Source organism: Hibiscus syriacus, unplaced genomic scaffold (assembly GCF_006381635.1).
Source record: "Hibiscus syriacus cultivar Baekdansim isolate YM2019G1 unplaced genomic scaffold, ASM638163v2 tig00110692_pilon, whole genome shotgun sequence".
Taxonomy (NCBI): domain Eukaryota; kingdom Viridiplantae; phylum Streptophyta; class Magnoliopsida; order Malvales; family Malvaceae; genus Hibiscus; species Hibiscus syriacus.
The window spans coordinates 10,264-38,229 of record NW_024062827.1 but is presented as its reverse complement, the minus strand read 5'-3'; the positions used below and the strand labels follow the sequence as shown (position 1 = coordinate 38,229).

Below are 27,966 nucleotides of genomic sequence, written 5' to 3'. Positions count from 1 at the left end.
TATATATATATATATATATATATATATATATGATTCAATTACACCTGATGTAAATTTTTAATTTTATATTTTGTTATGATCATTGAATGAATGAAAACTGAGATTACCTTTTTTTCTTTTCTGAGAATTTTTTTTTAGTGTTAATCTCAACCGTTTATTTTCACTCATCCAAATATCCTAAAAATGTATAAAACTAAAAAGTTGTACACATAATGAACAAATCTCTCTCTCTCTCCCTATATATATTATTAATAATAAAAAATCGTATGAGATGAACACAAATAAAATTTTACGGTAGTAAAATAAACTAACATAAAAAAATTTGAATGCTCACCCTGAACAATCCTAGCATATATGTCTGTGTGTGACCAACCATCTCAATAAATCAAACCTTCCAATCATCCTCCCTTTTTCTTTATTCAATTTAGAAAATTGCATTAATGAGAGATAAGCTATACAGTTTTAAACATTCTTCTAACAACATTCTTATTGTTGTTCAAAGTTAATATACGGAGAAAAAAATAAAACAATATTCACCAAAACAACGAGCTCGAGACCTCCCTTGGCTGTTGTTTAAAGGAGATGTAATAACAAAAAAAGGATGCATCAATGGCAAAACAAAAGAATGGGAGAAACGGGTTAAAAGGAGTGTAATGGAGAACTTGTTACTTTCCATTGGTATGAGCATTCTTATGGAAAGGCCAAAGGTTAACCAGACGCTCAAGCACCAATGCACTTCTCAAGAAGTAGCCTGAAAATCCAGCCGGGGTTGATGGCGGAGGGAAGTCTTCAGCCGGCATCGCAAATGGCCGAATCATCTTTTCCATTTTCGCTAATGTGAGATAGGAGCCCACGTCTTGCAGCCTTTCTGGACCCATTATTGGCAGTGTATGCTCCTGCTTCAGGGAAGCCTCACTGTCGTCCTTCCTCTGTCAAAGCAAAAGATCAATGTCGACATGTCAGTTGCATCATGGAAAAAACCAGTTCCAATCTGAAACCATGATAAGCATTAATCTCCCGGTAAAGAATATTAAAGAGTTAATGAAGCACATTGCATCATTTGCAGTTTCATGCACCCGAAAAGAAGCAAAAAAAAAAAGGAAAAAAGTTTTGATAAACATTTTATAATTCAGGTTTGTGTTATCATGTTTGATATTAACTTCCATTGTTGATCTTTCTTCCATAATAGCCTTTCTTTGTACATATGATAGTATTACTATTACCTCCAATGGGGATGAATCTGCACCATTGCTAAATGTCAACTCAATGCGGAACCGTCGTGGGTCTTCTAAAGCTACCTGTAATTTCAATGATCAAGGACCAGATTAACATGGTTCGATCTACCAGGCATTAACTCAAAAGACTTGACCATGGGCTATCTGAGAAAAGATTGCTGGATAATAGTATGGACGTTCCTATTCTTGCACACCTCAATAGAATTAAAAAGGGAGGGGTTTACCTCTGTGTTTTCGAACATTCTAATCACAATGTGACTCATGTAGTCAAGTTCCTTCGTTTTATGCAAATGTTCCAAGGCGTTCTGGGAAACGAGACCAGCTTCTCCCTGAAGAGATTCGTCTAGGTTACAGTACCGAATTACATTCATGAGGGAATGGATATGCGATTCCTGTCAGAGAGTTGATGTTAAATAATGTAACACTGTAAGTAAATATGTAGCAATTTTTTATAAGAATTGCAGGTCTCGTTAAAACCCCCTTCATAATTGTTAGAGAGCTGAAAGGGCAAACTAACAAAAAGCGGAAGGGGAAAAAGAGCACCTCAGAAAATATGTAGCAAAATTTGAGTCAGGTAAGTCAAGGCTGGTGAGTAAGGGTAAACGGTAAAGAGAACAAAAATACTTGCTGAATCATAGAAAGAGAAGGTTGGTTAGTTCTTTTACTGTTTAGACTTACCGATGTGAAGTATAGACGTGTCCGCACATGGCGTTCAGGTGTCATGACATTTGCGTATCTGATAGAAAATCAGTAAAATTTAAGATAAATTAAAATAAAGAGAATGAGCCACGAAAAAGGTTTATATACGAACTTTGGGTCCAAACGGTATTTGGTCTCTTTATCATCATCCTCGTCTTGATCTATTGACATCTCACTTGTGGAATTAGATTTTCTCATGTCATCAGTCTTGGTGGAAAGCTCTGGTGGAAACCCTTCATTAGCCTTTTCAGTCTTGGTTGAGTTTGAGCAGTAGTCTTGATTACTCTTTAACTCAGCAACATGAAGGGCTTCTTCGCGAGTATTCCTCAGATCAATCAAAATTTTGCCCAACAAACGGCGTGCAATCTAAAGAGACAGGATAAAAATTAGGACATCTGTTATCACACATCAGTACTGAAGGTACTTCATTTGCATTTATGAAGGCTGAAAATGCACATTGTTGAAGAAGGGAATCAATATTCAAGCAAAGACCTTTTATCCCTAATAAATTAGGTGTTGTATCCCTATTCAAAATTTTAGGCTTTGATTTAGTTCAGTCAATCAGTAAACATATTAAATACAATCTTTGGTTCAAAACCTTTCTAACTTGAAAGAGACATGCTGCAAGGAATCACCTTGGAACCAATTTTTAGCTTTTGCTTTGGATTAATCCCATATTCATTAGGTATGACACCATCTGCCAGAAGCTGCAACAACAATAGCACATCAGACGATTAGGCAAACAGGTGATCTAGTAGTCAACAAGCAGTAAGCATGTTCGATAGGAAGCCTATTCCATAATTTAAAAAGCAATATGATGTTGTCATCAAAATAAGCAAATGAGATAACGTAGACAACGAGATTGAAGATCAAAGACAAAGTATGGGTAGATGAGATTAAATACAAGCAAAATGCTATTATAACTACTAAGAAAGACCAACATAAATGGCTCTATGGTCGTAAATGTTTTGTACCTGGGCAACTTTGAAGAGCTCATCCAAATCTTCAAGATTAAGATGTGCGTTATGCAGAAGATCATATCTGTCAAAAATTAAATTAACCGAAAAAAATATAAGCAATCAGAAAGAAAAGCAGAAGTGTTTTAAAACTTTTAAAAGCCAATACCTTTTGATATTATGGGTGTTTTAAAATTTTATAATCAGGACATAGGAACATGTTTCAGTTTTTACTCTTTAGAGATTTTCATAATACGTTGTTAAGGAACATTAAAATTCTTGTTATGTGGTATTATGCATATATCTAATGCAGCAATAATGCAAGCCCCACACCCTCAACCAGAGGCTACAACATCATTATCGAGGATCCATGCAGTGCATTTCAACTTTGATGAGTGATGTTGGAATGCAATTAAATCCTTGCAACAAACTCCTTGAAATAAAATTAATGGACATTTCTGTTTAACAAATTCAAAGGAATAGATTAAAGAATATACAAGGACGAGACTAAGTTGAGTAATGAAAAAAGGAGGCAACATTCAAAGATAAATTCTTAAACCAGGAATAAAGGATATTTCCACATATGCTTTGTGAATTATAAAATTTGTTGGGCACAGGGTAGTTATCCTAACAAAATTGTATTAATATAATAAACAATTACTCACTTGCAAGAGTAAGGCTTTGCTTGGTAGAGTGGAAAAATTGATGGAAGGAGAAAGAGGAAAAATGGGAAGACAACAAATTTTGAGTGTGCTAGGTAGGAAAGAAAAGTGAGAGGAAATAAGATAAGAGAAATGACCATTTTCGACTCTCGTGTGAAAATAAATCATTCCAATTTGGAAGGAAAAGAGGGGAGGAAATGTGAGAGATATGAGTAAAAAAAAAATATGTATTTTTTAAAACTTTATTTCTTTCCTCTCATTTTTCAATTCTACCTAGCAATGAATTGGAAAGAAAATGTAATTTTATTTCAATTTTCCATCTTTCCTACCAATACACCAGTTCCTACCCACCCACCAATGGAATTTTTTTTTCTATCTTTCCACTTTTCTACCCCTTTAATTTTCCATCCTTCCCATCTTCTTTCCACTCTACCACGCAAAGCCTAAGAGTCACAGGGTAGCTATTCTAACAAAATTGTATTAATAGAATGAAACAATTACTCACTTGCAAGAGTCATAAACATCAGGAATTTGAGTTATATCATAACGTCTGCACAAAAGCCCAATGTTAGTTAAGCCAAAACATCACAGGGACACCATCAAAACAATAACACTTTCAAGACACTACAAGGACAATTTGAAGATATTAAAATGATAAAGCCCTCCGTACAATCCAAATGATTGGAAATATGATAGAACTAACAATATTTAGAGGATTCCAACACTAGGATCAAGAAGAAAGGAAGATACTAACTCTTTACGTTCATTATACAAATCTCTTGCAAGTTTTTTCCACCGAGCAAACATCAAAAGGAATCCCTCGCTACCACATGGCAATCCAGCAGCAATACGATCAATGTCAATATTTGTCTTACCAAGTGCCTTTGCTTGGTCATATGGGAGAATCACATCATAAGGGCTTGTCTCAGCAAGATTCTCATCTTCATCCTTGGCAAGTATTCTGACTTGTTCAGTAACCTTCTTAGTTAATGTTACCTACATATAGGAGGTACAAAATGAAAAAGGGGAAGGAGAAAGAATAAAATGGCTTAGCAAATCAATCTTGACTGGGGCAGTAAAATTTTGTATTGCCCCACCAAACCTCTTCAAATAACCTAGAAATGAGCTAAAACTGGTAGGTCAGAAGAGCTAAGGGAGTCTATACAGTGTCCAATATTTACTTGATATGGTGAATTACCAGTTTGGGAAGTAGCTCAGAAGCATTAGAAGGCAATCCAGCTCCATCAGTCATCCAAGGACACTCAGATGTTACATTACTATGAGCCGACCTCACACCAGAAGTTATAATTTCATTCAGCCTAGACTGCAAAACGGAAAAGATAGTTTGAAGTGGTACTGAAAAAGATTTGTAGATTATTAAACATGAAACAGTAGTTTTGCACCTTGCATAACCATTAATGTCTATCTTTACACCACAGTTCTAGGGGTAAGTGCAGCAACTTATGGGAAACCACATACGAGAACAAGGTACTACAAAATACTACATAAAATAAGATGTTTTCAAAAGTGATAACTATTGACCACAAAAGTAAATAACATGCCCGACAAAAACCATTATTAAGCATACACCTGGAACTTAGAACTCTTGGGTTGTTCTTGAACATTGTATCTGTAGGAATTATAGAAATGAGCTGTCAAGAGATTCTGTAATTATTTTCTGTTTTTCAATCCCTTATTTCAAGGGATTACATTTCCTAGGATTAGTATCTTTCCTAACTTAGAGTTTCCTAGTTTAGAGGCATAATTTGTATATAAATATGTAATATGTTTCTACTGAAAGTATGCAAGAATAAAATAACAGACTTGTTTGTTTCCTACAGTCTGTTTTCTACAATACAGTGTTTTCTACAGTATCAAAGTCTCTTTAATCAAGTGATTAAGAGTTCCTACAACAGACACTTATTTAATTGAACCAAATTTGACCACAAGGTAGATGATAGGTCTGTGCTTTGCATGTGAAGGAGCATGTTAGTGAAAACAGACAACCCAAAATTTGACCTTCGGTACCTCACGTAACAGCTTAAAGATCTCAGGAGCTATACAGATTCTTAAATTCAATTCAGGAAGAAATGCATGGACATAGATACAAAGCTATCAGTATAATTAACAATCTTAGGGATGATCTCGTCACTTAAAATTGGCTTAATTCACAATTTGGCCCTTGAATTATACATGTTTTCCCACTTCGGTACCAAAACTTTTTTGGCCCACTTTGGAACCTAAACTATCATTTCCTCCCATTTAACCCTAAAAGTTAATGGCATCCAATAGGAACAGGCCACATTCCATACACTTATTAGGGATCATTTTTGGGGGTAATGTGGGACAAAATGATAGATAAGGTACCAAAGTGGTCCAAAAAAACGTTTCAGTGGAGAAACGGGTGTAATTCAAGGGCCAACTTCGAACTCTAACATTCACATAGAATTTCCCGTGCTTCCTCTTACTATTTTAACTGTTCACCCCTAATGCCTGAGAAAACTTATTTTGGTCATCAATATTGAAAGAAAACTTTATTTTATTTCTCAATTTGATACTAAACTTATAGTAAAAAGTAAATAATTGGTAGTATGATACAAGGTAAAAAATTTCAGGTCTGCGAGGAAACTTAGATGATCGTATTCAAGAACATAAATGAACCTTTTCAAAGCTCTCCTTTGATCCAACCATACTTAAATAACCACGTTAGACAGCTGAGCAGTCTTTGTATTGAATGGATAGGATAAATCAATCCATGTACCAAGCCAAAAATTCTAATTTACTTAATCATATGATACAGAAACAGCTAGTCAAATCAAGGGCACGAGGATATACAAACCTTTGCTTCTACAATCTCAATGCTTGCATTCTCGAGTCCGTCCAACATAGAGGAGTCCTTGCTAACAAGGGATACCTTGATAAGAAAACAAATTCAGCCATACAAATTCAATATCAAAAGGCAGAATGAACTTTTTAAGGGAACATTACAAACCAGGATTGGCGTTAGCTGCCCTTCAAGGTCAAGTAGGCCTTTAGCAAAAGCAGCTGCAGACATCTGTTCAATGATTTGATTTAAAAGCCTACTAATGATGCCAAATGACAATTGTAATAAGTATATAGAAATTAAGTTCTGAATGAAGCAGAAACAAGAAATAAACAATTTGAGAATAATAAGAAGATCAAATTATATATACTCATTTTCCACTCAACGCATACCCACCTGCACACGGCCCTCATCAGAACTATATATTTTCAGATCATGACGATATGTACTATGAAGGCGAAGTAGGCCAGTACCTTCACCTGTAATTTTATAACTATCCGTCATTAAAAGTTGCATATATCTGAATTTTTCAGTATTTTAACTACTTGGAACATATAACATAAATCTCTGGGGCTAAGATTCATTTAAGCAATTACTAAAAAGATTTTTTTTTTGATAGGAAAAGTAGGTCTCATAAAAACCTCCTTCTTAGTAGCCCTTACCATGAGGTCAGAACCTACTAGGGGAAGGAGGAATAGAGAACCTTAATATATTGATAATGTAAAAATTACATAAAACTAGAACCACTCCTTTAAGATACATAAAACTTAAGCACACTCTTATAACGCCTTGATGAAAAACCTCCGAACCCAGTACTAAAAAAGTGACCCACTACCCAATCCCCTCCTTTGCAAGCAAATCTGCCTCGCAATTACAGCTTCTCGGAATCCACCTCACAATGACCTCATACTCAGAAACCGCATCCGCAATATCCTTGACAAAATTTAAAAGAAAAGGAGGAACTGACTCCTGATATTTCAACCACTCCACAGCTAACTTGCAATCAGATTCAATAATAAGCCTTCCCTTCAATACCCATTCTGATGACACAAAGATGTCTATTCCTCTTTTGATGGCTTTTAACTCTGCTAAAATGATAGGAGTAGGCCCTATTTTTTCTGAAAACGACATCAATTTAATCCGATTCCAATCTCTAAGAATGCCCCCAATTCCTGCTAACAACCCAACCCTACTAACTGCTCCATCCACGTTAAACTTAAAAAAATCGACTGGAGGAGGACTCCAGTAAACCACAGGCCTGTTCGAATCAAGAGAAGCTGAAATATTATCAGCCAATGAAGGATCACCAATTAGAGAGTCCACTTGAATAGAGGATAAAGGATACTTAGCTAGGAACCATTTCGCAAGCCTTAACCTGACTGTGAAAAACAATGAGGATGTGTCCAGCTTGCCTCTTTCAAAAACAATTTCGTTTCTCATCTTCCAAATCGACCATAAAACAGCCCCCGGAATAAACTTCCACATATTAGAAAATGGCCTAAGAACAGACCATGAAATTAGAATTGATGAAGGATCAGTAGGTAAGGCTAACTTGATACCCCAGTAGGCTATGATTCTGTTCCATAGTACCCAGGAAAACTGGCAGGAAATAAACAGATGCTGAACTGATTCCTCTGCTTGATTGCAAAAGGGGCATAGAGAGTCCTCCCCTAAGTGAACCCCTCGTTTCTTCAATTCCCCTCTAACCGCTACTTTATTAAGTGATACTTGCCAAAGGAAAACCTCTACTCTAGGAGGAACCAGACCTTGCCAAACATATTTGTTCCACCTAAAGTTATCCTCATCCACTGAGTAGAAAGATTTCGTGCAAGCTTTAACGGAATACAAACCCTCGCCCGCACCAACCCAAAGCATACAATCCTCCAAAGATTCATTTAATTTGATAACATTGAGCTTGTCCAATAGATCAACCAGCTGAGCCACTTCCCAATCGCATAGATTCCTCCTAGTCTTAATATTCCACTCCCAACCATTCAAATCAAAACTACCAAATTCAGCAACCTTACCCCCTTGATTTGTTGACAGAGCAAAAATCCTAGGGAAAAGAACTTTCAATGGAAAATCCCCCAACCATGTATCATTCCAAAAGAAAATCGAATTGCCATTCCCAACTTGTAACCTCGCATGAGATCTAATGCATCCTCCAAAGAAATCATCCTTCATGTAGCTATTCACAATACCTCTCCAAATCCAAGAGTCCTTATGGGAGGAGACTTTATTGACATCCATAGAAAGACAACTAACACTATGTTTAGAACATAAGAACTTTTTCCACAAAGATTCTTTTTCGTTGGCAAACTTCCACACCCACTTTCCCAATAGTGCTCTATTAATAAGCTTCAAATCAACAACTCCTAGACCACCTCCACACTTCGGTTTACAAATCTTAATCCAACTCACCCAATGCATTTTCTTCTTTTCTTCTCCTCCACCCCATAAAAAATTCGCCATCAAATAGTTTAATTTTTGACAGATTTTAGCTGGAATCTTGAAAATAGCGAGATAAAAGATAGGTAAAGAGGATAAAACCGACTTAATAAGCACCAATCTACCGGCCATAGACAAAGAAGAAGCTTTCCATCCCGCCAATTTCTTATCAAAGTTAGCTAGGACTGGCTCCCACAGTTTCTCACAGTTTCTTTTAGCCCCTAGCGGAAGGCCTAAATAAACTGTCGGAAATGAACCAATAGAGCAGCCAATGTCCCTAGCCCAACTTCTCAGTGTGTCCTCCTCCACATTAATACCATACAATTTACTCTTAACTAAATTAAGATGAAGCCCCGTCATAAAACTAAAAATCATCAACACTCGTCTAACGTTTTTAATTTGAGTGATGGAGGCTCGACAAAAAATAATTAAGGCATCCGCAAACTGAAGATGGGTCAAATTGAAACTGTTTTGCACATTTCCAAAAGAAAACCCTTGAAATAATCCTAATTCCACAGCTTTATTTAACATCATATGAAGGAGTTCACCAACCACATTAAACAAAAGAGGAGAAAGACTACATCCTTGTCGCAAACCTTTAGCAATATGAAACTCTTTTGTAGGAGACCCATTCAGTAGAATAGATATAGAAGCTGTAGAAATACACTGATTTATCCAAGAACACCACCTTTCTCCGAAGCCCATCTCCTTCATAAGCCTTAACAGAATCTGCCAATCCACGGTGTCATAAGCTCTGCTAAAATCCACTTTGAAAACAACCCCCTGCAGCCCTTGTTTCCTCCAATAATCTATGCCTTCATTTGCTAAACAGGCACAATCCAACAATTGCCTCCCCGGAATAAACGCGAACTGTGTAGGGCTAACAATATCTTTAACACAAGAAGAAAGTCTTTTCGAAAGAACCTTAGAGAGAATCTTATACAAGCTGCCCACTAGACTAATAGGTCTATAATCTTCAATACTCTCAGGATTACCTTTCTTTGGAATCAAGGTAATAAAAGCATGATTCACCCCATGAACCCACTGCTTTCCATTGAAAAAATCTGAAAAAAACTCCATAATCTTCACCTTCAACAAATTCCAATACTTCTTGTAAAACCCCATTGTGAAACCATCCGGCCCTGGAGCTTTTGCACTATCCGAAGCTGAAATTGCTTGCCACACTTCTTGCTCTGTAAATACCTCTTCTAGAGAATCACTTTGAACTTGAGACAACTGTTTAAAATCAAAATTCAAGCCCTCAACTTCCAGTGTAGTTTTTTCATTATATGCATTCTTGAAAAACTTAAACACACTGTCTTTTATCTTTTCTGGATCCGAAATAACTTTGCCTTTACAATTGATAGAATGAATAGTGTTGAATCTATTCCTTTTCAATGCACTAAGATGAAAAAACCTTGTGTTCCTGTCGCCATCTTTAATCCATCTGTTTCTAGATTTTTGAAACCAAATTCTCTCCTCAATCCTTAACAGTCTCCATAATTCCTTTTTAGACTCAATCAATTGTGCCCAATCCCCTGTAGACTGCTTTCCACCTTGACACTTTAAATCCAGATTGTTAATTTTAATTTCCAGCAACGAAATTGACTCTGACAGCCCTAAATGTCCACTTCCAGACCAGTTTCTGATTTCATTTTTTGCACCCTGCAGGATTCTGAAAATTCCACCACTATTGTTCTTCTTCTCTTCTACTTCCAGTGAGTCTGCAACTAAATCATCAAAACCTTGTTCTTCTAAAAGAAATTAAAGAACCTAAAAGGTTTTGGACCCCAATTTGTAGATTTATCCTCCAGCAAGACTGGATTATGGTCTGAAATAGATTTCGGTAAAATCGACTGCACAATGTTAGGGAAAATCTTAAGGAATCTTGCGCAAATAAGGAACCTATCCAATTTCACCCATGTTGAAGATTCTCTATTACTGCACCAAGTGAAAGAACCTCCTGACATAGGCAAGTTAATGAGATTGGCTTTTTGTACGAATGACCTGAAAATATCAATAGTATGCCAATTTTGTGATTTGCCTATCTTTTCTTCTGAATCAAGATACGCGTTAAAGTCTCCCCCTAAACACACTGGTAAATTTAGAGCTCTAACATACTTCAGCAACTCCCCATAAAAAACCTCCTTCCCAGCTTCGACTGTAGGCCCATAAACATTAATAGCTACAAACTCCATAGAACCATGCTTAGATTTTCCTACTAACGCCAGAAACCTACTATGCACAAACTGATCAATGACTTGAACCACGTTCTCATTCCACAATGTAATCAATCCCCCCGATGACCCCTGTGCTGGAGAAACCAACACCCCCTTTAACAAGTTACCTCCAATCCTTCTAAAAATCGCCCCATGGCATCTTTCCAACTTAGATTCTTGAATGAAAAGAAAAACTGGTTTCGTCTTCTTGACTAACCTTGCTGCAGCTACACACTTCTCCCTCCTCCCAAGACCCCTAATGTTCCACGAAATAATACTAAAATTATTCATAAAAAAGAATTACTCCCCCTACACTCAGCTAAAACTGAGCAGCCTTCATCCACCCCTAACTGCATCTGTCTCTTTACCAAGACATAATAATTTATCAATAAAAGCCTCCTTCCCTTCCTTAAATGAAATACCTAACATCTCACACACTTCCCAAGTATCCACTGCTTCCTTCAGTAATTCCACAAAAGAGGAAGAAGAAGCAGTCGAAATATTAACCAAGTCAATAGCTTCAGAAATTAAGGCTCTCCTCTTCCTTCTCTTCCTTCTCTTTTCATTTCCTTTCCCTGAAGCATTCACAGAAATAGCTTCCACCCTTTCAACAACATCATTACAAATGGTAGGGAACGTAGATGTATTCTGAAAATCGGCAGAACTATTGAGGTCCTTATCTTGTCCCTTTCCAATACTATTCGTAGGAAACTGATTTATACTTCTAGGAACAGAATTGTTCTGCTTAAGCTTCGGAGAAGCCATGGGACAGAAGACATCATCTTCAATAGCTGGACACAACCATATTCTTCTATCTCTTGACCTTTTATAAACTCGGGCATAGCGTCCTCTTCCCCTTCTGCCAACAGGAGCACTCCTAATTGACAAACCTATCATAATATCTTCATCTTCCATATCCCCATTTTTCCCTTCTTCTATTGATACACTTCTTTCTTCTGCAAAAAATTCAGACAGATTCTGCTCCTTATTCTTGTTTGCTAGCCTAGCCCAATTCAACTTCACAGCAGGGCCAGCTGGAATAATTTTAGTAACAGGAGAATAAGCCTCCCAATTAGACTCCGAATGGGCTGAACTCTGGACTGCAACCTCTCTCAGCCCAAGGCCTGCAAACTCCCCCCTGGGATTTAATTCAAATTCAAACTTGTCTGACACCCCATTACTATTGGGCAGAGTGTCTGACTTATTTTCCAAATCCTGTTCTCCACCTTCTTCTAACGTCCTCCTTTCTTGACTTTTCTGAAGCCAAGTGTCAACTTTTGACCAGAAACCTTCTGCAGAGTTCTCCCTGTTGTCTCCTACCTTATCTTTGTTTCTACCATCTTCCTCCTTTGACACTTCGTCATTGCAGTTGCCGAATGACACAGTCTGCCTCACGTCTCCATAAGCTTCAGAGAAAGCATTAGAGCTGGATCCCACATTAATTTTAACTTTAAACGATCTGCCATAAGATCCTACAATAACAGATTCTTGTACATCGAACGGACTTGCCACCCTTAGCAGCATTCTAGCCGAAGAGAGGTCATCTCTGTTTCTTGTTCCCTCCGGGATACAAACAACCTTTCCCCACTTTCCTCCAAGCTTCTCTAAAAAAGGAATACTCCAACTAAGAAGCGGTAACCCAACCAACTCGACCAAGCAATAAGCCAAAGGGACTCCATCTTCACTCAACAATGGATCTACCCAATCAAACCAGCAGTAAAGTTTCTCTCTAAGACTCGACCACGCCTTCAGGAACTCTTCATTTGTATTGAAGATAATAATGCATGCGTTCCTAACGTATCCCCACTTTACTATCTTGACCTGGAACCCCTCTTTTGCCAAAGCTCGCACCACCATAACAGGCTGAAATGTATCTTTAAAAATCCCTGTTAAGGAATTTTTCACCCAGCAAAAATCCTCTGATGGGATGTGCATATCCCAGACATTTCTTACTCCTTTTGCTTTCTTCTGACCTTCCCTGTTCACCCTTCTTTGTTGATCCACACTCCTACTGTTATCCACATTCACAACCTCCTTATACGTTCTGCCATCTCTCAAACTTCTCGGTGACTCCAAGTTAACCTGCTGTCTACCATTAGCTTCTCTAAATGGCTTAACCCCTTCCAGCTGAGATCTTTTAACCTCTGCATCTCTCTTCCTGCCCCTCTTATACTTAGCCACCCCCACAGTGACTCTCTTCCCATCAATCAACGTTCCATTTACATTCATAACTGCTCTTCTGCAACCTTCCTCCACCGCATATTGCACAAAAGCAAACGTTGATGACTTATAATTCGTTTTAACCATAAAACTTGGGATAAAGACCCTCACTATTCTACCATAATGGTTGAAAATCTCTCTTAACTCACTTCTGGTAACTCTCTTACTAAGATTTCCAACAAAAACAGTCCATTCCTCACCGGAGAATGAACGACCAAACGCACCCGCTCTCTTTCTCTCTCTACTTTTCTCACTCATGGTCTTTTTTAGCAATTACTAAAAAGATCAAAATATCTTAATGAGCACACTCCTGTTATCTAGGTCGCAAAAATCTATTAACATTGATTGTAGTGACCTGGATACATATTATTTCGGAAATATCTTCCCAGTTCTTCAGCCTGCATGGAAATGAGACAAAAAAATATCAAAATAGAAAACCAAAGAGAAATCAAACAAATGAAGTGAAAGAGATTTAAATAAAATTTTTATTATCCCTCTCTGCCTAATGAATTTCCTTTCAAACCTTAGATGTCTTAAAACTAATGTCCGAATTAAATTCACTAAGCCCTTCACATTTTTATCTTTTCAATACTATCTTCACTTTAAATTGAAATGCTTTTCTTAACTTTACAAGATTGTTTAGCATCTCAAGTGAAAAGTGACTTTATAACTATAGAATAAGTTGAGAACTGAATTATTACCTGTTTCCTCCCAGCATGTGTAAGGACACCCCCATATTTAAGAATCATCAGAGCTTCAACAGGCCTTTCTTCTTCACCTTCACCATTACTTTTTTGAACTTTAACCCACTTTAGGGGCTTTAATTGAACCTTTCTATAAATGCCAGAAAAATGCCCCCCCTGGAAACCAAATAATTTATCATGTGACACGCAGCCCAAACTAACAACTAAAAGAAAAGGGGAGAAAGTAGTTATATATGTGTCTGTTGTGTGTATAAGGAAATATTGTGTTTACAATAAGGAATCAGCTTTTATATCCAGAAGACAGAGATCATTAGAAGAGCAAAGTAATAACAATAAAATAAATATCCTAGAGCTAATATATTGAAAAAGCAAGTGATTTCAAGGTAAGATAGATAACCTCCTCGAGTACTGCCTTAACTTGACGAAGCTTTTCAGCATGCTCAAAATCATCAGCTTCATTATCACTTCCAGCGCCTGGTCTATTTCACATAAATAATCAAACATTGAATCATTATCAATCTTCAAAATAAATTCAAAAGCACCAATTGGTATGTACTTTTCTTATAAAAAATTAATAACATATGCAGATATTTCTTCAGGTAGTATACATCCCCCCACCCAAGAAAACAAAAAAGAAGGGCTTCGAAGTTACTGTAACATAACAGAACAACAGCTAAACTTGTTTCTCCTTTTTTTTTTCTTTCTCAGCTGTCAAAATTATGTCTTTCCCCTTTTAAACTAACCAAGAAGCATTAATTACCTTCTCATTTTCTCTTATTCAATTAAACCATAAAATCACTAGTTTGCACCCACAATATAGCCAATTTTTTCCTCATTTAAAGCAACCTCAAATCCTATCCTACAAAATTTGTTGCAAATCCTCTTCCTGTCTGGTAACAAAGATCAGCTACAAACTTTTGTTTTCATTCCTTTTAGTGCTGAGTTGTAGGGAGGAGAATATTTGAAAGTGTTTCTGCTAGAACAAAAAGAAAGCATGAAATATGACCTGGGTACAAGCATCCTTGTAGCATCTAAAAGATCTTGCAATTCAACAGCACTTTTAAGTTTTGTCTGAAAAATAAAATAAAATAAAAATAGATGCTTAGGCAATAGAATTACCCGTGGAATAAAAATATGCCACAAAAAAAAGTGAAATAATCACCTCAACTCTGGGTCGCCCCCCATTGTACTTTAGCATCAAGTTTAGCAGTTTTTCCTCAGTAACCTTCAATTTTACTTTCTGCTTGGGAGTTCTATCACCACTACTCATTGAGGAAAGTTAAATTAAGAAAGAAAAGTTGAGTGTACTAAAAAACCTAGGAAAACCAGAAAGGAAAATGTAGTAACATACTGGCGAATAACAACTATGACACAACGTAGCTCCTCAGACTGTCCAAATGAGCCAATAACTCCACTTCCTTGGCGAGTAAGTCTTTCAGAAGGCGGGGTTGGTTCATTTACTTTCCATGGTAATGTTGGTGGTATTACTGAAGAAAGATGAGGAGCTTTTGCTTCTAAAAACATCTTCCTCAACACACAAGCTGCATCATCGTAATACCTGTATTATAGAAGAAAGTATGCCTTATTCATAACAAAAATAAAGAGACAATGTGACATTAGTAAGTTTAGAACAAAAGGATAATGCTAAATAAAAGAACCATAAAAACGAAATGAACATAAGCTTTAAATAAACTTGTTTTTTCCATCATATATAAGGAGAGAAAAAAATTTGGAAAAAAAAATCTATCCTCCAAATTATTGGTTTCACCAAATTCCATGGTTGGCTTGTGGAAATTACCATTAACACTTTGATTAAATTACTTCACATCAAAAGTGGAATCTAGCTTAAATAACATGTGTAAGAATTTCTTTACAAAAGCTCAAATAATTAATGAGCTTATTATATTGTACTTCGTTCCATTGACTGATAATATTAGCCAAGTTCCATTGGAGACATAACAAAGACACAATGGATAGACAAGAAAATAAAATAGAAAACCAAGATCAAGCACTTAGACTTTGCTAGGTAGGAAGGATGCAGAGGGGTAAGTACGGAAATTTTGATAATCCAATGGTGAGGTTTCGTGATCATACTTTGCAACTTAACCATTGGATTGACAATTTTTTCATCTTTATCACTTTTCATCCTTCATACGGTGCAATGCCTTATAGACATCATTATATACAGAGCCATCATGCACATTGATTTTTTTCATTCCTCCTCTTTCTGTCCATGATACATGCTATAATTTTTTGATAAGAATTGCAGGCCTCTTTAAAAAACCCCTTCCTGATTAAAGGAGCTTGTAAGGAAGCTCCTTAATCAGAGGAAGGAGGAAAAGAGTGCCTTAGAATTTCATTCAACAACTGAAATAACATAAGATACAACCAGAACAACACCCCTTCAAAAACAGAAAAACAGAAGACACCCAAAAACAACCAAAACCAACAACACTGACTTAGGGTAAACCAATTTAGATACTGCAGCAGCCTCTGATTGGTTTACCTTTTACAAAACTACCACCACCCTTACAGACTCAAAGCTTATGCTTAACCCCAGAAAACACAAAGCATATAAACAAAAAGCTTACAAAGAATCATCCAATCCCCTGCTTAGCTAACTTATCAGCCTCCATATTACAACTCCTAGGAATCCATCTAAGTACATGCTATAATGATAATTAAAGTTAATTAACGAAGGCGCCAAATCACTTTACGCACGCTCATACAGATACAGAAAATTATAATTGTGATATTGCACTCAATACAATATGTAGCATGATCAAACGGAAAATATTGATACGAACAACACCATGTATTATCACAAGACCAAAGAGAAACTACTACTTGTGAGAATTTTTCACAAAACTCCATCCATTCACATCACAAACATATGAGCGCCCCTCGGAACGCAAAAGATCAAATCCACACACCTGCAAGAAATCAAACTGGTTATTAAATTGATATGCCATTCAATTCATTATAAATGGTAATGTTAAGCATCCAACCTAAAATCAATTGTTAACAGGTGAAGGGACCAAACTTTAATATAAGACCACAAAAACATTAACTTAACAATCATCAGATAAACACTTCCCCTCACATTTAGCTCGCGAGACCTACATATGGACAGCCTCACACATGGTTATCTAGGAAGAACAACATAACAAGGCTGTGACACCATGTTAAGAAACCAACCTAAAACCAATTAGTAATAGGCCGAGCTGCCCAACTTTAATACTAGACCACAGGAAAACTAGTACTTAATAGATGCCTAGTTAAAGCACTTGATAGAGGAAAAAAATCTTGAGTTAGGTTAGGCATTTCTGTCAATGCCAGACAAGCAGAAAGCTCTTAAACCCATCTTTCTAAATTTAATTAAAAAGAAAAGGCGGTGCTAAGTGCAGTTATTGCTGCAAGCTGGCAACATCGTTTAGACAACTCAAAAAAAAAAAGATGTTTTTCCTAAAATTCCATGAAACCGGTCTTCATAAATAAAATATATTGTAACGGTTAACATGCAAACAGATCTTTTAATCCCATGATTTAAAGATTAACTAGAAAAGGAACTACTAAAATTTTAACATATATATATATATATATATAAGAAAATCTAAGAGCTAAACATGATAGTAAAATATATAACAAAGCAATAGGTGCAAATAATATCCCAAGAATTTAATATGAACTTATGAAAGACACTCTTCATGCAAAAAAGAATTTATATGAGCACATTATTCTTGCAAAAAGAACTCATGTTGCAAACCATTATAGAACAAAAAGACAAAGGCAAAGTTGCACGAAAAGAAAACAAATATAAGTAGTAGCGGTAGATATCATATAGCACAAATACATGGCAATCAATCGATAAAGATAAACAAAAAGGGCTATGGCATATTTCATAAATAAGATTAAACAGACATACCGCTTGTCTAAATGCGATGCAGACTTCCCTTGCCATTTGCTTCTCATTAGGTGTCAGCAACACAGGATATCTTATCTGTCAAATTAGGTAACACAGATATGCTCAAACATCATATATTCTACCATCCATGTGAAAATATAGTAGCAGTGAATTAGTTATGTTGGCCAATAAGGTAGCTTGTTGTGTAACATGCTAAATGCTCTACACTAATAAGTAATAACCATATAACCTTCTGCATTAGTTATGTAGCCAATAAGGTAGCTGATTATGTAATGTACTAAATGTTCTATGCATCAATAATGATTAACTAATCCTTCCATCACTTTTCACTGTGCAATTCATGGAAGTGATTTGCCTTAATGAAAAGGAATAAATAAGCCATTATAGGGGACAAGATACACTCGAACACAACCTTTTGCACATGATTTTGTATCATTATCTTTTTGCAGATGCTTTTTCTACTAAATTATTGACTTGACCATGTATACAAGTGATTGACAAGGAATCATAAGGAACAAATAGTGGGCTTTCTGAACATGTACTCGGTGCATACATCAAAGAGACATAAAGAATATGCTTTGGATTATATATTACCAAATACTTACTTCTTTACCATCACGATTTCTCATTACAACACCATCCACAACAGGAGACTTCCTAGCCTCAGCATGAGCATATTCAGGGCCAACTGTATAGACCTATATTCATTTGACCGAATGATCAGACAAATTTGCCAAGGAAAGAGACTGACAGACAGAGAGAAAGCAGCAACATGGATAATGTTAAAAGTTAAAAGAAACTCAGAGAAAGATCCAGCAGAACCATAAGAACCTATTTCACGGTCTGCGTATAATGGTTTTTTCTTCCTAATGCAAATATCAATGCCTAAAAATCAAAATACAAGATCTGAACTAATAATAGTATTAAAATTCACAGAAACAGAAAATGTGAGGCTACCCCTTATATGATATTTCCCTCCACTCTCATAGCCAAACAGAGTTAAATGAAAAGAGTGCACTGTGCACTATTGAATGCAGAAAATTTTGCAAGCCAACAATTACACAATCAGGTTTCATATAATTACCACTCAAAGTATACTAAATTAAATACAAATTTTGTAAGAACCTTCACATCAGTTCCTCCAGTTGGCATAAACTCCTCATATATGTAAGAACCTTCTCGTCTTACTCTTCTAACTTCAGGATGGAATTCACTTGATCTGTTTCCAACCTAAAAGAGAAGCTATACCACATTACAAGTTATATTTTCCAGGAGAATATCAAAACAATGATGGACAATTAAGCATATTGTTGGCTGCATTTAAAAATAGAATGAGAAACAACAGTTTGCCTCTTAAATCAGGCAAAACGTTGACAGCATTCTTCAAATAGCGCATGATTCTTATAAATTCATATCAGAACTTCAAAAATAACAAAGGTTATAGCCAAAAGTTCAAGATAGATATTCAGACCTTCCTAAACAATTCTTTCATACCTCCACCTGCTGAGCTGGGGTAATATATCATTATACTATGATCATCCCCTTCAAAAAGAACAAAACAATGCTGTTAGGATACATGCAAACAGGGAAAAGAGTCTGACAAGAACAACAGCACAGTTATGAACTCTAGAGAACAGGAATCCTCCCAAGCTTCATGAATTAGGTTTAAAGACTCAACTCCGTGCAGCTTAAATGTGCATGGTTCTCAAGAACAGAACCTAATAAACTGAGAATATAAATTTTTAACTTAAAATAAGGAAGTGTAGGGATTTGTATATGCATATTTTGATAATTTTCATAAGCTGGGTGGCTGTTATTCAACATATCATAAAATCAATAAGAAGACAATCTTATACTTTATATAGATTTTGTTATTTTCTTAGAAAAAAGGTTTTACAAGAAACAAAAGCAAAATGCCCGCCCCATAAATTCTATAAATCAAGCCAGTCAATAAATCGATATTATGTAAGAAAACACTGATCTAAATATATTGTACATGCAATAACCTTATTGATCCTCGTCCAGTATTTGATCTTGTTTCATTACCCAAAAGAAATATGCTTTAACGTACTCTTTGCGTCACAGGTCTAGTTTTATGTAAATAAGAATGCCACAAAGAACCATATTAAGTTCATACTCAGAATACTGGTAAGGAGCGAACAGATTCAAGAAGATAAAAGTTAAAAGCATGAAGACCAATCTAACCGTCAACAGGCTTCTCCACAAATGGCTTCCAGAAAAGATTTCCATGCACTTCAACATAATCTTCATCTTCAATAAAATAATCCAGCTCTTGGTACGGTGCTTCTCTATTTACAAGGGCATATCTTGGAACAGATATACCGAACATTTTAAGCCGCTTGAATCCCAAAATAATTAGGTTAGTCTTTTTCAATCAACTGCTATAACATCTTACATTTAAAAGTTTATATAATCAATTCTCAGACAAGCTCAAAGGATAAATTATTTGCTCAAAGAATAAAAGCTTCGACCAATTATGTTATAGATCTAGCCTTATCTCATATTCAATCAATTTTAAAACATTACAAGTATTACGTTGGGGACAGGAGAACCAAACTACTACTAAGCCATCTCACCTACATCCGAAACGAAGCAGGTCAAGATGGATGCTTAGGATGCGTACCTCATATACTTTTCGTCGATCATGAAGAAGGTGTTGTGGTTCCAACTCATTCACAAGGAACGGTCTGAATCAAAGAGCAGAAAAAGTTGCAAACATAAATAATTACTGCTTGCTGGGTATAGAAAAGAAGAAACTGTTATTATTCAAAGAACTAGATTATAAAAGAAATGCAATAAACTACTAGATATTCTATAGATTAAGAAAATTGAAACTATGGAAAGAGTTAACTTCCTTCAGTCTTTAAGAGATCGATTCTGCATAAGAAACATAGTTGAGATGGAATAATCCGGTTACAGCTTCACTTACATGGATGGGTTGAAATAAGTTAAAATGAAATAAATAAGGCTAAAGTTACTGCAGGTCTAGACTATAATAAAGGACTCAAATACTAGGACACTAGTGTAGACCATGGCACTTAATAAAACAGCCGTAATGTGGCACTTCCCGACGCAATCATGTGCAAGAACCAAATTTTAGACTTTCCCAACCTATGTTAGAGATATTGACTGAACAATCACCTTGAACATGATTATCTTCATATTTTCATAGCCCACTGCTCTTGAGCATTAACCAATACACCATTTGGATTGAGTCCTAAAATTTCAATCTATGGAGACCTCATACTTTTCCATACTGATGGATTCATGTTGATGCTTGGTAAGTTAGGCCCAAGATCCAATCAAAATTACTATAAACGATTAATTCTCTTACTTTTAATTCTCTTACTTGTTGCAAGATAGGCTTAATTGACAACTCATATTACTTTTATTGGCAATTAAAAGAGGATTGCTTCTGCTTGAGGAATCAGGCCATGTTTCAAATCGAAGGCTTATCCTTGAATCGGATTGTTCTACTGCTTTGGAGTGGATAAAAAATCCGGGTATTTGTACACCGCTGTTCGAGTCTTTGGTGAAAGACATTGCTTCTCTAGTGGTAGGACAGGATATTATAGTTAGGCATCTTTTGAGAGCTGCCAATTGGGAGGCGGATAAGTTGGCAAAAGATGGAATTGGATGATTCCAGTGTTGTGTATCTGGGTGTTTTGTGTTGTTTTGAGTTGTTTGTTTCAGGTCAGGGTGTTTTTATTTGTTTTGAGCTGTATGTTGTGAGTGGAGGGTGTTTGGAACAGGCTTTGTAATATTGTCCTATTAATAAAATTCTCAGGCACCCTTTTCCTCCTTCCAATGTCCTTCAGGTTACTGCTGTAACATGAAGGTTATGAAGGGGGTTTTTAATGAGGCCTCCATATATTTTCTATCAAAAAGTTTCGCACGTTACAATTACAATTAAGTAATCATATTTGAATCTAAAATCAATTAAAATTTCCTGCAATTAGGAAAGGATGTGATTCCCTACTATGAACATGCAAATATATATATAAGAACTTACTTCCTTAAATCAGCATATGCTTCAGCCTTCTCAAGGGGAAATCCAGAGGAGTAAAATGCAATCAAACAATCACAGACTGGCCAGCTGAAACAAGCAACGTTATAAGGAATTATGAACTCTCAAATGAAATAAGTAATAGAAACAACGCAAATCTTGACCATTAAGAGATTGATATCAATAAGTACTTTCACTAGTAACACACATATTGATATATCGCTCTCACATCCTCGGACTTATTTCCCTTCGAAAATTATATAATATTTAAAGGGAAGGAGAAAGAATAAAATACCGGACAATAAGAAGCAGCTCTTGTAATCATATAATCATCAGACTCAAACACCATCTTTCAAAGAAAAATACAAATTTCAAGGCACTAAATGAATAGGAAGAGAACAGCTGAAAGACAAGACTTCAAACTTCACAACATAAATGAAACCAGTCTATTTACTGCTTTCAACTGGAAATTTAATTTGCAAATCTGTGAGGGAGATCCACACCTCTTGTTTCTTATTCCTTTCCCCTTTCTTCTAAATAAAAAATAAAAAATGATAAAGGGACAGAATACCAATTGTGAAAAATATAATCAACAAGATCATAATGTAAATCTGCAATAATGTGTTTCAACTAAATAACCAAAAGTGTACCTTTCTATCGGATCTTCAAGAATAACCTTATCACCAAAATAGAGAATCTACAAAAAGAGGGGGGGGGAACATTCTATCATAAGAAAAAACAATGTAACATTTTTCTTTAAATACCCGTGTTCAAGGCTCATATTTGATACATATGCATGGATGCGGGACATGACCATTGAAGTATCCTCCAAATACATGAACATGAAAAGAAAAAAAGTTCAAAAATAATTTAGAAAAAATTAAATACACAACATACCCATAACTGACTCTCAAACCCCAGTCAGTGTAACGTAGGCTGCACTATCACATTCATGCAAAAGCAAACTCCAGCATAGCATTACAAACACTCCAACAGAATTTACCAAGAAGAAAAGAGTATATTTTTTATCACTGTAAATCATGATTATCCATTTACATTTTCACTAAACTAACTTATATGAGTACATCAAACTCCACTCAAATATATTATAAAACAATACTAATTCAGATTAATTTAAATTTAAGGCTCGATAGTTTTATATGATCCACCTCAAATTCGCCAAAAGCCTTAATCCTGTCCAGAATCTGTCTCATTGGAGCAGAAAAGGCCTGAAAAAGGAACAGAATAAATATTTAAAACTTAAAATTTAAGTACTAAAGCATAGCAATAAATGCTATATATCACTATATAAACCATTCATTCCTCCAAAAAACGCCTTTTTCAAAAACAATATCATAATTTCCATATATTTAGTAGAAAACTTAAGCAAACAAAAGAGACAAGGACCTCGCTTCCGCATTTCACCTTCTTTTCCATGACGCAAACTCCAACAATTATTATCTTCTCATATACTTCTCCTCCTCCTCCTTCTCCCATATCTTTTATCTCAACGAACACATCGATGGGAAACTCTTCTGCTACCGAACACCGCCAAGAAGCCAATCCGTAAACTTCCAGATAGTTATAAAGATCTAGGAAAAGAAGAAGACGGTGAAAACCGGGGAAACAAAAAAAAACAGAGAATGCGATTCGGCGAAGAAAAAGGGAACAAGGCGTAGAGTATGTGGAGAGAAAAATGAGATGGAGCGTTCAAAATGCCGAAATAAATGAAAGATAGGATTAAAATGATATTTATAGATTCCTTTAAGTATTGGGGGATGGTTGGAGGCAAAAGATGATGGATTCTGGTATATTCAAGTGGGTGATGATTTTGATCTCCGTAAGGGACCTGCGATGTTTAAGGTTTTCCTTTTTCTTTGGGTAAAATACATCAGACACACCAAATTTTATGTGTTGTATCGTTTATATCACTGAACTTTTAATTTTCTCAATTATAACACTAAATTTTGATTTTCGTTTCAATTATACCACGGGGCCGTTAAATCTTTAACAGCTGGATCAAAATGATGACATTTTAGTGAGGTGTCTATATCAGCAGTCGTAAGCCATGACATCATATCATTAACGATTTAACGGTTTATTGGTATAATTGAAACGAAAATCAAAGCTTAATGCTATAATTGACAAAATTTAAAGTTCAGTGGTATAAATGATATAACACCTAAATTTGGTGGTATCTGATGTAGTTTAATCTTTTCTTTTTTTAAAATTTGGATAGATTAATGGATTAGTCACTTTTCTTTCGTATGTTGTACACTTATACTATCTAAATTTAAAAAAAATTATTATATTATTAATTTATTAAATTTTGATAACTTATGTTATCGGTTATTATATTTTGATCAGCGAGTTGTTACTTCTGGTTAGTTTGATGATGTGTACCTCAGTCAAAAAGAGTTAATTTTTCATTTTACTCTTGAACGTTATATGAAATATTAATTTGACCTTAAAATTTAGATACAGCATCAATTTTGACTGTAGATTTTACATAAAATATCAATTTGACCCCTAAAATCAACCAAAGTCTCATATCGCTACCACCACTCACCACAATCATCATCAGTTAGAATCGATTATCGTCATTGTCAATTGATAAGCAACAAAATTTAAAGTTCACTCCTTTTTGACATTCTAAATATGAATATAGTGTTCGTTTCATCGAAAAATATCTGTAACACAACAAAATCTAGTCTAAAACCCTTCGATTTCCTTTAAAATTAAACCATAATAATAATTTATTATTAGTATTCCTTTAAAAAAATAGCATAAGAACTAAATTGAGGATTAACTAAACTAAGAGAGGAATGAGTTATTAAGCCAAAATAAAAAGGTAGCTTTTCACCAACATATGTTGATTCAAGTAGTAAGCAGTTTAATATCATTTAAGTAAGGTCATCGCTTAAGTAATGTCTCAATTTCAAATTTTTGTGTATGTAGAAAATCTCTGTTGGGAGACTTACCCACTAAAATTGGATGTGCAATGCGAGTCGGCCTGAATAGTCAAGACGAAACTTTAGAAGAGGGAGAAAAAAAAAGTTAGCTTTTCAAGTCTTAACCACGGCGAAATAATGGGCGTTGATAAAACTGTAGTCAACGGAAGTTGTTTTAAGGCATTGCATAGAATCTGACACTTCACCAACCTCTTCATTTCCTTTTTTCTCTTTTAAAATTCATGAAACAAAACCCCATTAATTATCTGCTTGCTTAGTGCTTACTCATTTTAATTTAACGTGTAAAAGATGTTTTTACTTTAATTTCTAAAGCCAAAAAAAAAAGTGTCAACAGTGGTAGTAATCCCGTCAATTCTCTTTCAGATTCAGAAGCAAATAGTTAATGTTATGTAGAATATTCATAATCCCTTTTGACTCTTAGGCTTTTACAATGTGAAAATCGTGCCCAATATTGATTTTACCACTTTTCCAGTATGGAAGTTCTGTATAAGGGTGTAAATGAATAGAATGTTAAGTAAATTGTTTGTGAATCGTTCGTATAGTGTTCATTTATGTTCATTTGTGAAGTTAAATAAATGAATATGAATAAATTCTTTTATGTACAATTAATAAACGAATGAACACAAGTAGAAGTGTGTCCGGTTCGCTTATGTTCACAGACAAGCTCGTTTACCCGGTTCTCCTTTTCCTTTTATTTTTTTACATTTTAAATATTGGTGAAGGTAGAGATTAAATTGAACACATGGTAAAAGTTAAAATTTAAATTGTAGATTTTAAGGAGTTTAAGCATTAGTGGTGTAATTTTACTATTTTCTTTTTCTTGTAGATAAAAGGTTAAAACTAAAAATTGAACATATAAACGAACGATAAACGAACATGTTCGTGAACGCTAAAGGAACATATTCATAAACATACAAACGAACACATTCACAAACATTAAATGAGCATGTTCGTGAACAATAAATAAACAAACATGAACACCTTCAAAAATAAATAAACGAACATGAACATGAATCAAACATGAACACCTTCAAATATAAACAAACAAATACAAACATAATTTTGTTAGTTCAAGTTCGGTTCATTTACACCTTAACTCCCGCCTAAATAGTGTTGCTACAAAGAAATGCTGTAAACAATAACTTGTTTAAGAAATAAATCACAAAATTAGTTATTCTAAACTAGTTTATTATCCCCTCCTTGAGAATCAAATTATTATAGTTAAAACGTGTAATACAAGTTTCACGAGATTCAACAAACACAAGAAAAACTTCAAAAAACAGGATCCTTGTTTTTTCTCTAAGATGAAATCGAAAACATGAACACCATAACATGCTTATAATCTTTTCCAGGATGAATAATAGTGGAAGGAAAGTTTGGATGATTAACAGAATCTGGAAAAGCTCGAGTCTCCAAACACAAAGCTCCAAAGGGTTGATAAACATATCCACCTTTCCCTTTCACGTCTTTCAGGAACTTAGCTGAATAAACTGAACACCAGGTTGATTGGTAAACAGCTCCATCACTCTCCCAGATTTATTATCTTTAGCCATGGCAGTTTTCTTCAGCTTTCCAGGAACACCATCAATGACATAGTTGATGTCGTATCCCTTTGTAAGTTTGTTGATTCGGCTTCCCACAATGTGGGGTTTGAGGAAATCATAAGGTGTTCCTTTTACGGTGGCGATTTCGCCTGTCGGAATGAGTTGGCTGTCGACCGGAGTGTAGCTTGAAGCGAATATCTGGACTTGTTCTGATAGATGTCGCCACTGTTGTGGTTGACGAGATTCCAATACGTGTGTTGGACTAGGTTCACTGGTGTGGCCTTGTTTAGAGCTTTAGCTTTCATCTTGACAATTATCAGCCTGTTGCCTGGATGAAGGGTGTAGGACACAGTTACCTCCAGTGCACCAGGAAATCCTATGAATTATACAAAGAAATGAATTATAAGATTTTTTTTAAACAAAACGAAGTAATAGGATGATAATATCATAGATGATTAATATAATTGATGAATTGAAAGTTTGGATGGGAAAAAGGAAGTGGACTGACCTTCTTCACCATCGTAGCTGTGATATGCAAACACAATGGAAGGAGCATAGCCATCTTTCTTGTACATCTTAACTTTCCACACAACATCACTAAATCCAACAAGACCACCTAATGATAATGATTTTAAAGAGAGAAAATTAAAAACATTGCTAAACGTGAGTAATTAAGATGAAAAATGAAGGATTAATGTACCATGAAGCATGTTTTTGCCTTCATTGGGGACCAATTTGTAATGGAGTCCGTTCAAAGTGAACTGAGCCCCTGCTATTCTGTTAGCAACCCTTCCAACAATGGAACCAATATACGATGTATCATTCTGCAAAAAAAAAAAAAAAAAAAAAACAATTCTTCTGTATGAAAAGAGGACAAACACGGATGAACATGATGAAAATCTCTCCTAAGATTTTCCATGTACTCCTTGACTGAATCATATCCCAGAACAATATCACCCAAAAAAATAAATACTCTTGAAATAAGTGATTATTAATAAAAACCAAAACTTTAAAAAGAGTTCTCCACTGGTTACAACTTGAAGTTCTCAAGTTTCGGAGAGAAAATGGAAGTGCTAGAGTTTAAGAGAACTAACCATATTTGTCAGGGAGGATCACGGAAACAATAGTTGCTCCACAGTTGATGAATTTAACAGACATATCACCTTTCTTCAGCTCATATATCCCAACCTTCTCCTTTGCTTCAGAGCCATTGATAAATGCGTAAGCTACTATTATGAACAAGAAAACAAGAAGAAAGATATCCTAGCCATGTTTTGGAACTCGATGAAACGAGGTTGATGAGTTCCTAAGGTTATTTATAGGAATAATAAGAGGGAGGTTAATTCTTTGTTTAGATAAAGATGACAATATAAACAAAAACAGAAGAAGGGTTATAAATATTATGCAAATTGTTTCTGGCTCATATTATTCAAATTTTAGACTTTTTACGATAGTTTACTACTGACAGACTGGAAATATTAGTTTTTGGCAAATTATGAATATTCTGATCATTCATGAACCAATTAACCAA

General features: G+C 35.3%; 1 protein-coding gene and 1 pseudogene across 2 annotated transcripts; both read right to left on the bottom strand.

Moving 5' to 3' along the window:
- Window positions 1-453: 453 nt before the first annotated feature.
- On the bottom strand, window positions 454-23,424 carry LOC120138450 (inositol hexakisphosphate and diphosphoinositol-pentakisphosphate kinase VIP2-like). Of its 2 annotated transcripts, none has more exons than XM_039153906.1 (30): window positions 23,327-23,424; window positions 23,089-23,148; window positions 22,570-22,616; window positions 21,926-22,009; window positions 20,537-20,600; window positions 20,098-20,251; window positions 19,364-19,434; window positions 19,018-19,122; window positions 18,498-18,590; window positions 17,893-17,967; window positions 16,815-16,900; window positions 15,319-15,525; window positions 15,130-15,229; window positions 14,974-15,038; window positions 14,365-14,446; window positions 13,965-14,123; window positions 13,619-13,661; window positions 6,773-6,855; window positions 6,545-6,607; window positions 6,392-6,466; window positions 4,751-4,876; window positions 4,307-4,548; window positions 4,058-4,102; window positions 2,909-2,975; window positions 2,570-2,641; window positions 2,047-2,300; window positions 1,914-1,971; window positions 1,460-1,627; window positions 1,224-1,298; window positions 454-929 (listed from the first exon to the last, which is right to left on the bottom strand). In XM_039153906.1, the coding sequence occupies exons 1-30, from the start codon at window positions 23,414-23,416 to the stop codon at window positions 666-668; spliced, it is 3,177 nt and encodes a 1,058-aa protein (XP_039009837.1). In that variant the 5' UTR covers window positions 23,417-23,424; the 3' UTR covers window positions 454-665. The 2 variants fall into 2 exon arrangements, with proteins under 2 accessions (XP_039009837.1, XP_039009838.1); XM_039153907.1 differs by having other exon boundaries at window positions 23,345-23,424.
- Window positions 23,425-26,151: 2,727 nt separating this feature from the next.
- Window positions 26,152-27,702, bottom strand: LOC120138454 (annotated as a pseudogene).
- Between the last annotated feature and the right edge of the window lie 264 nt (window positions 27,703-27,966).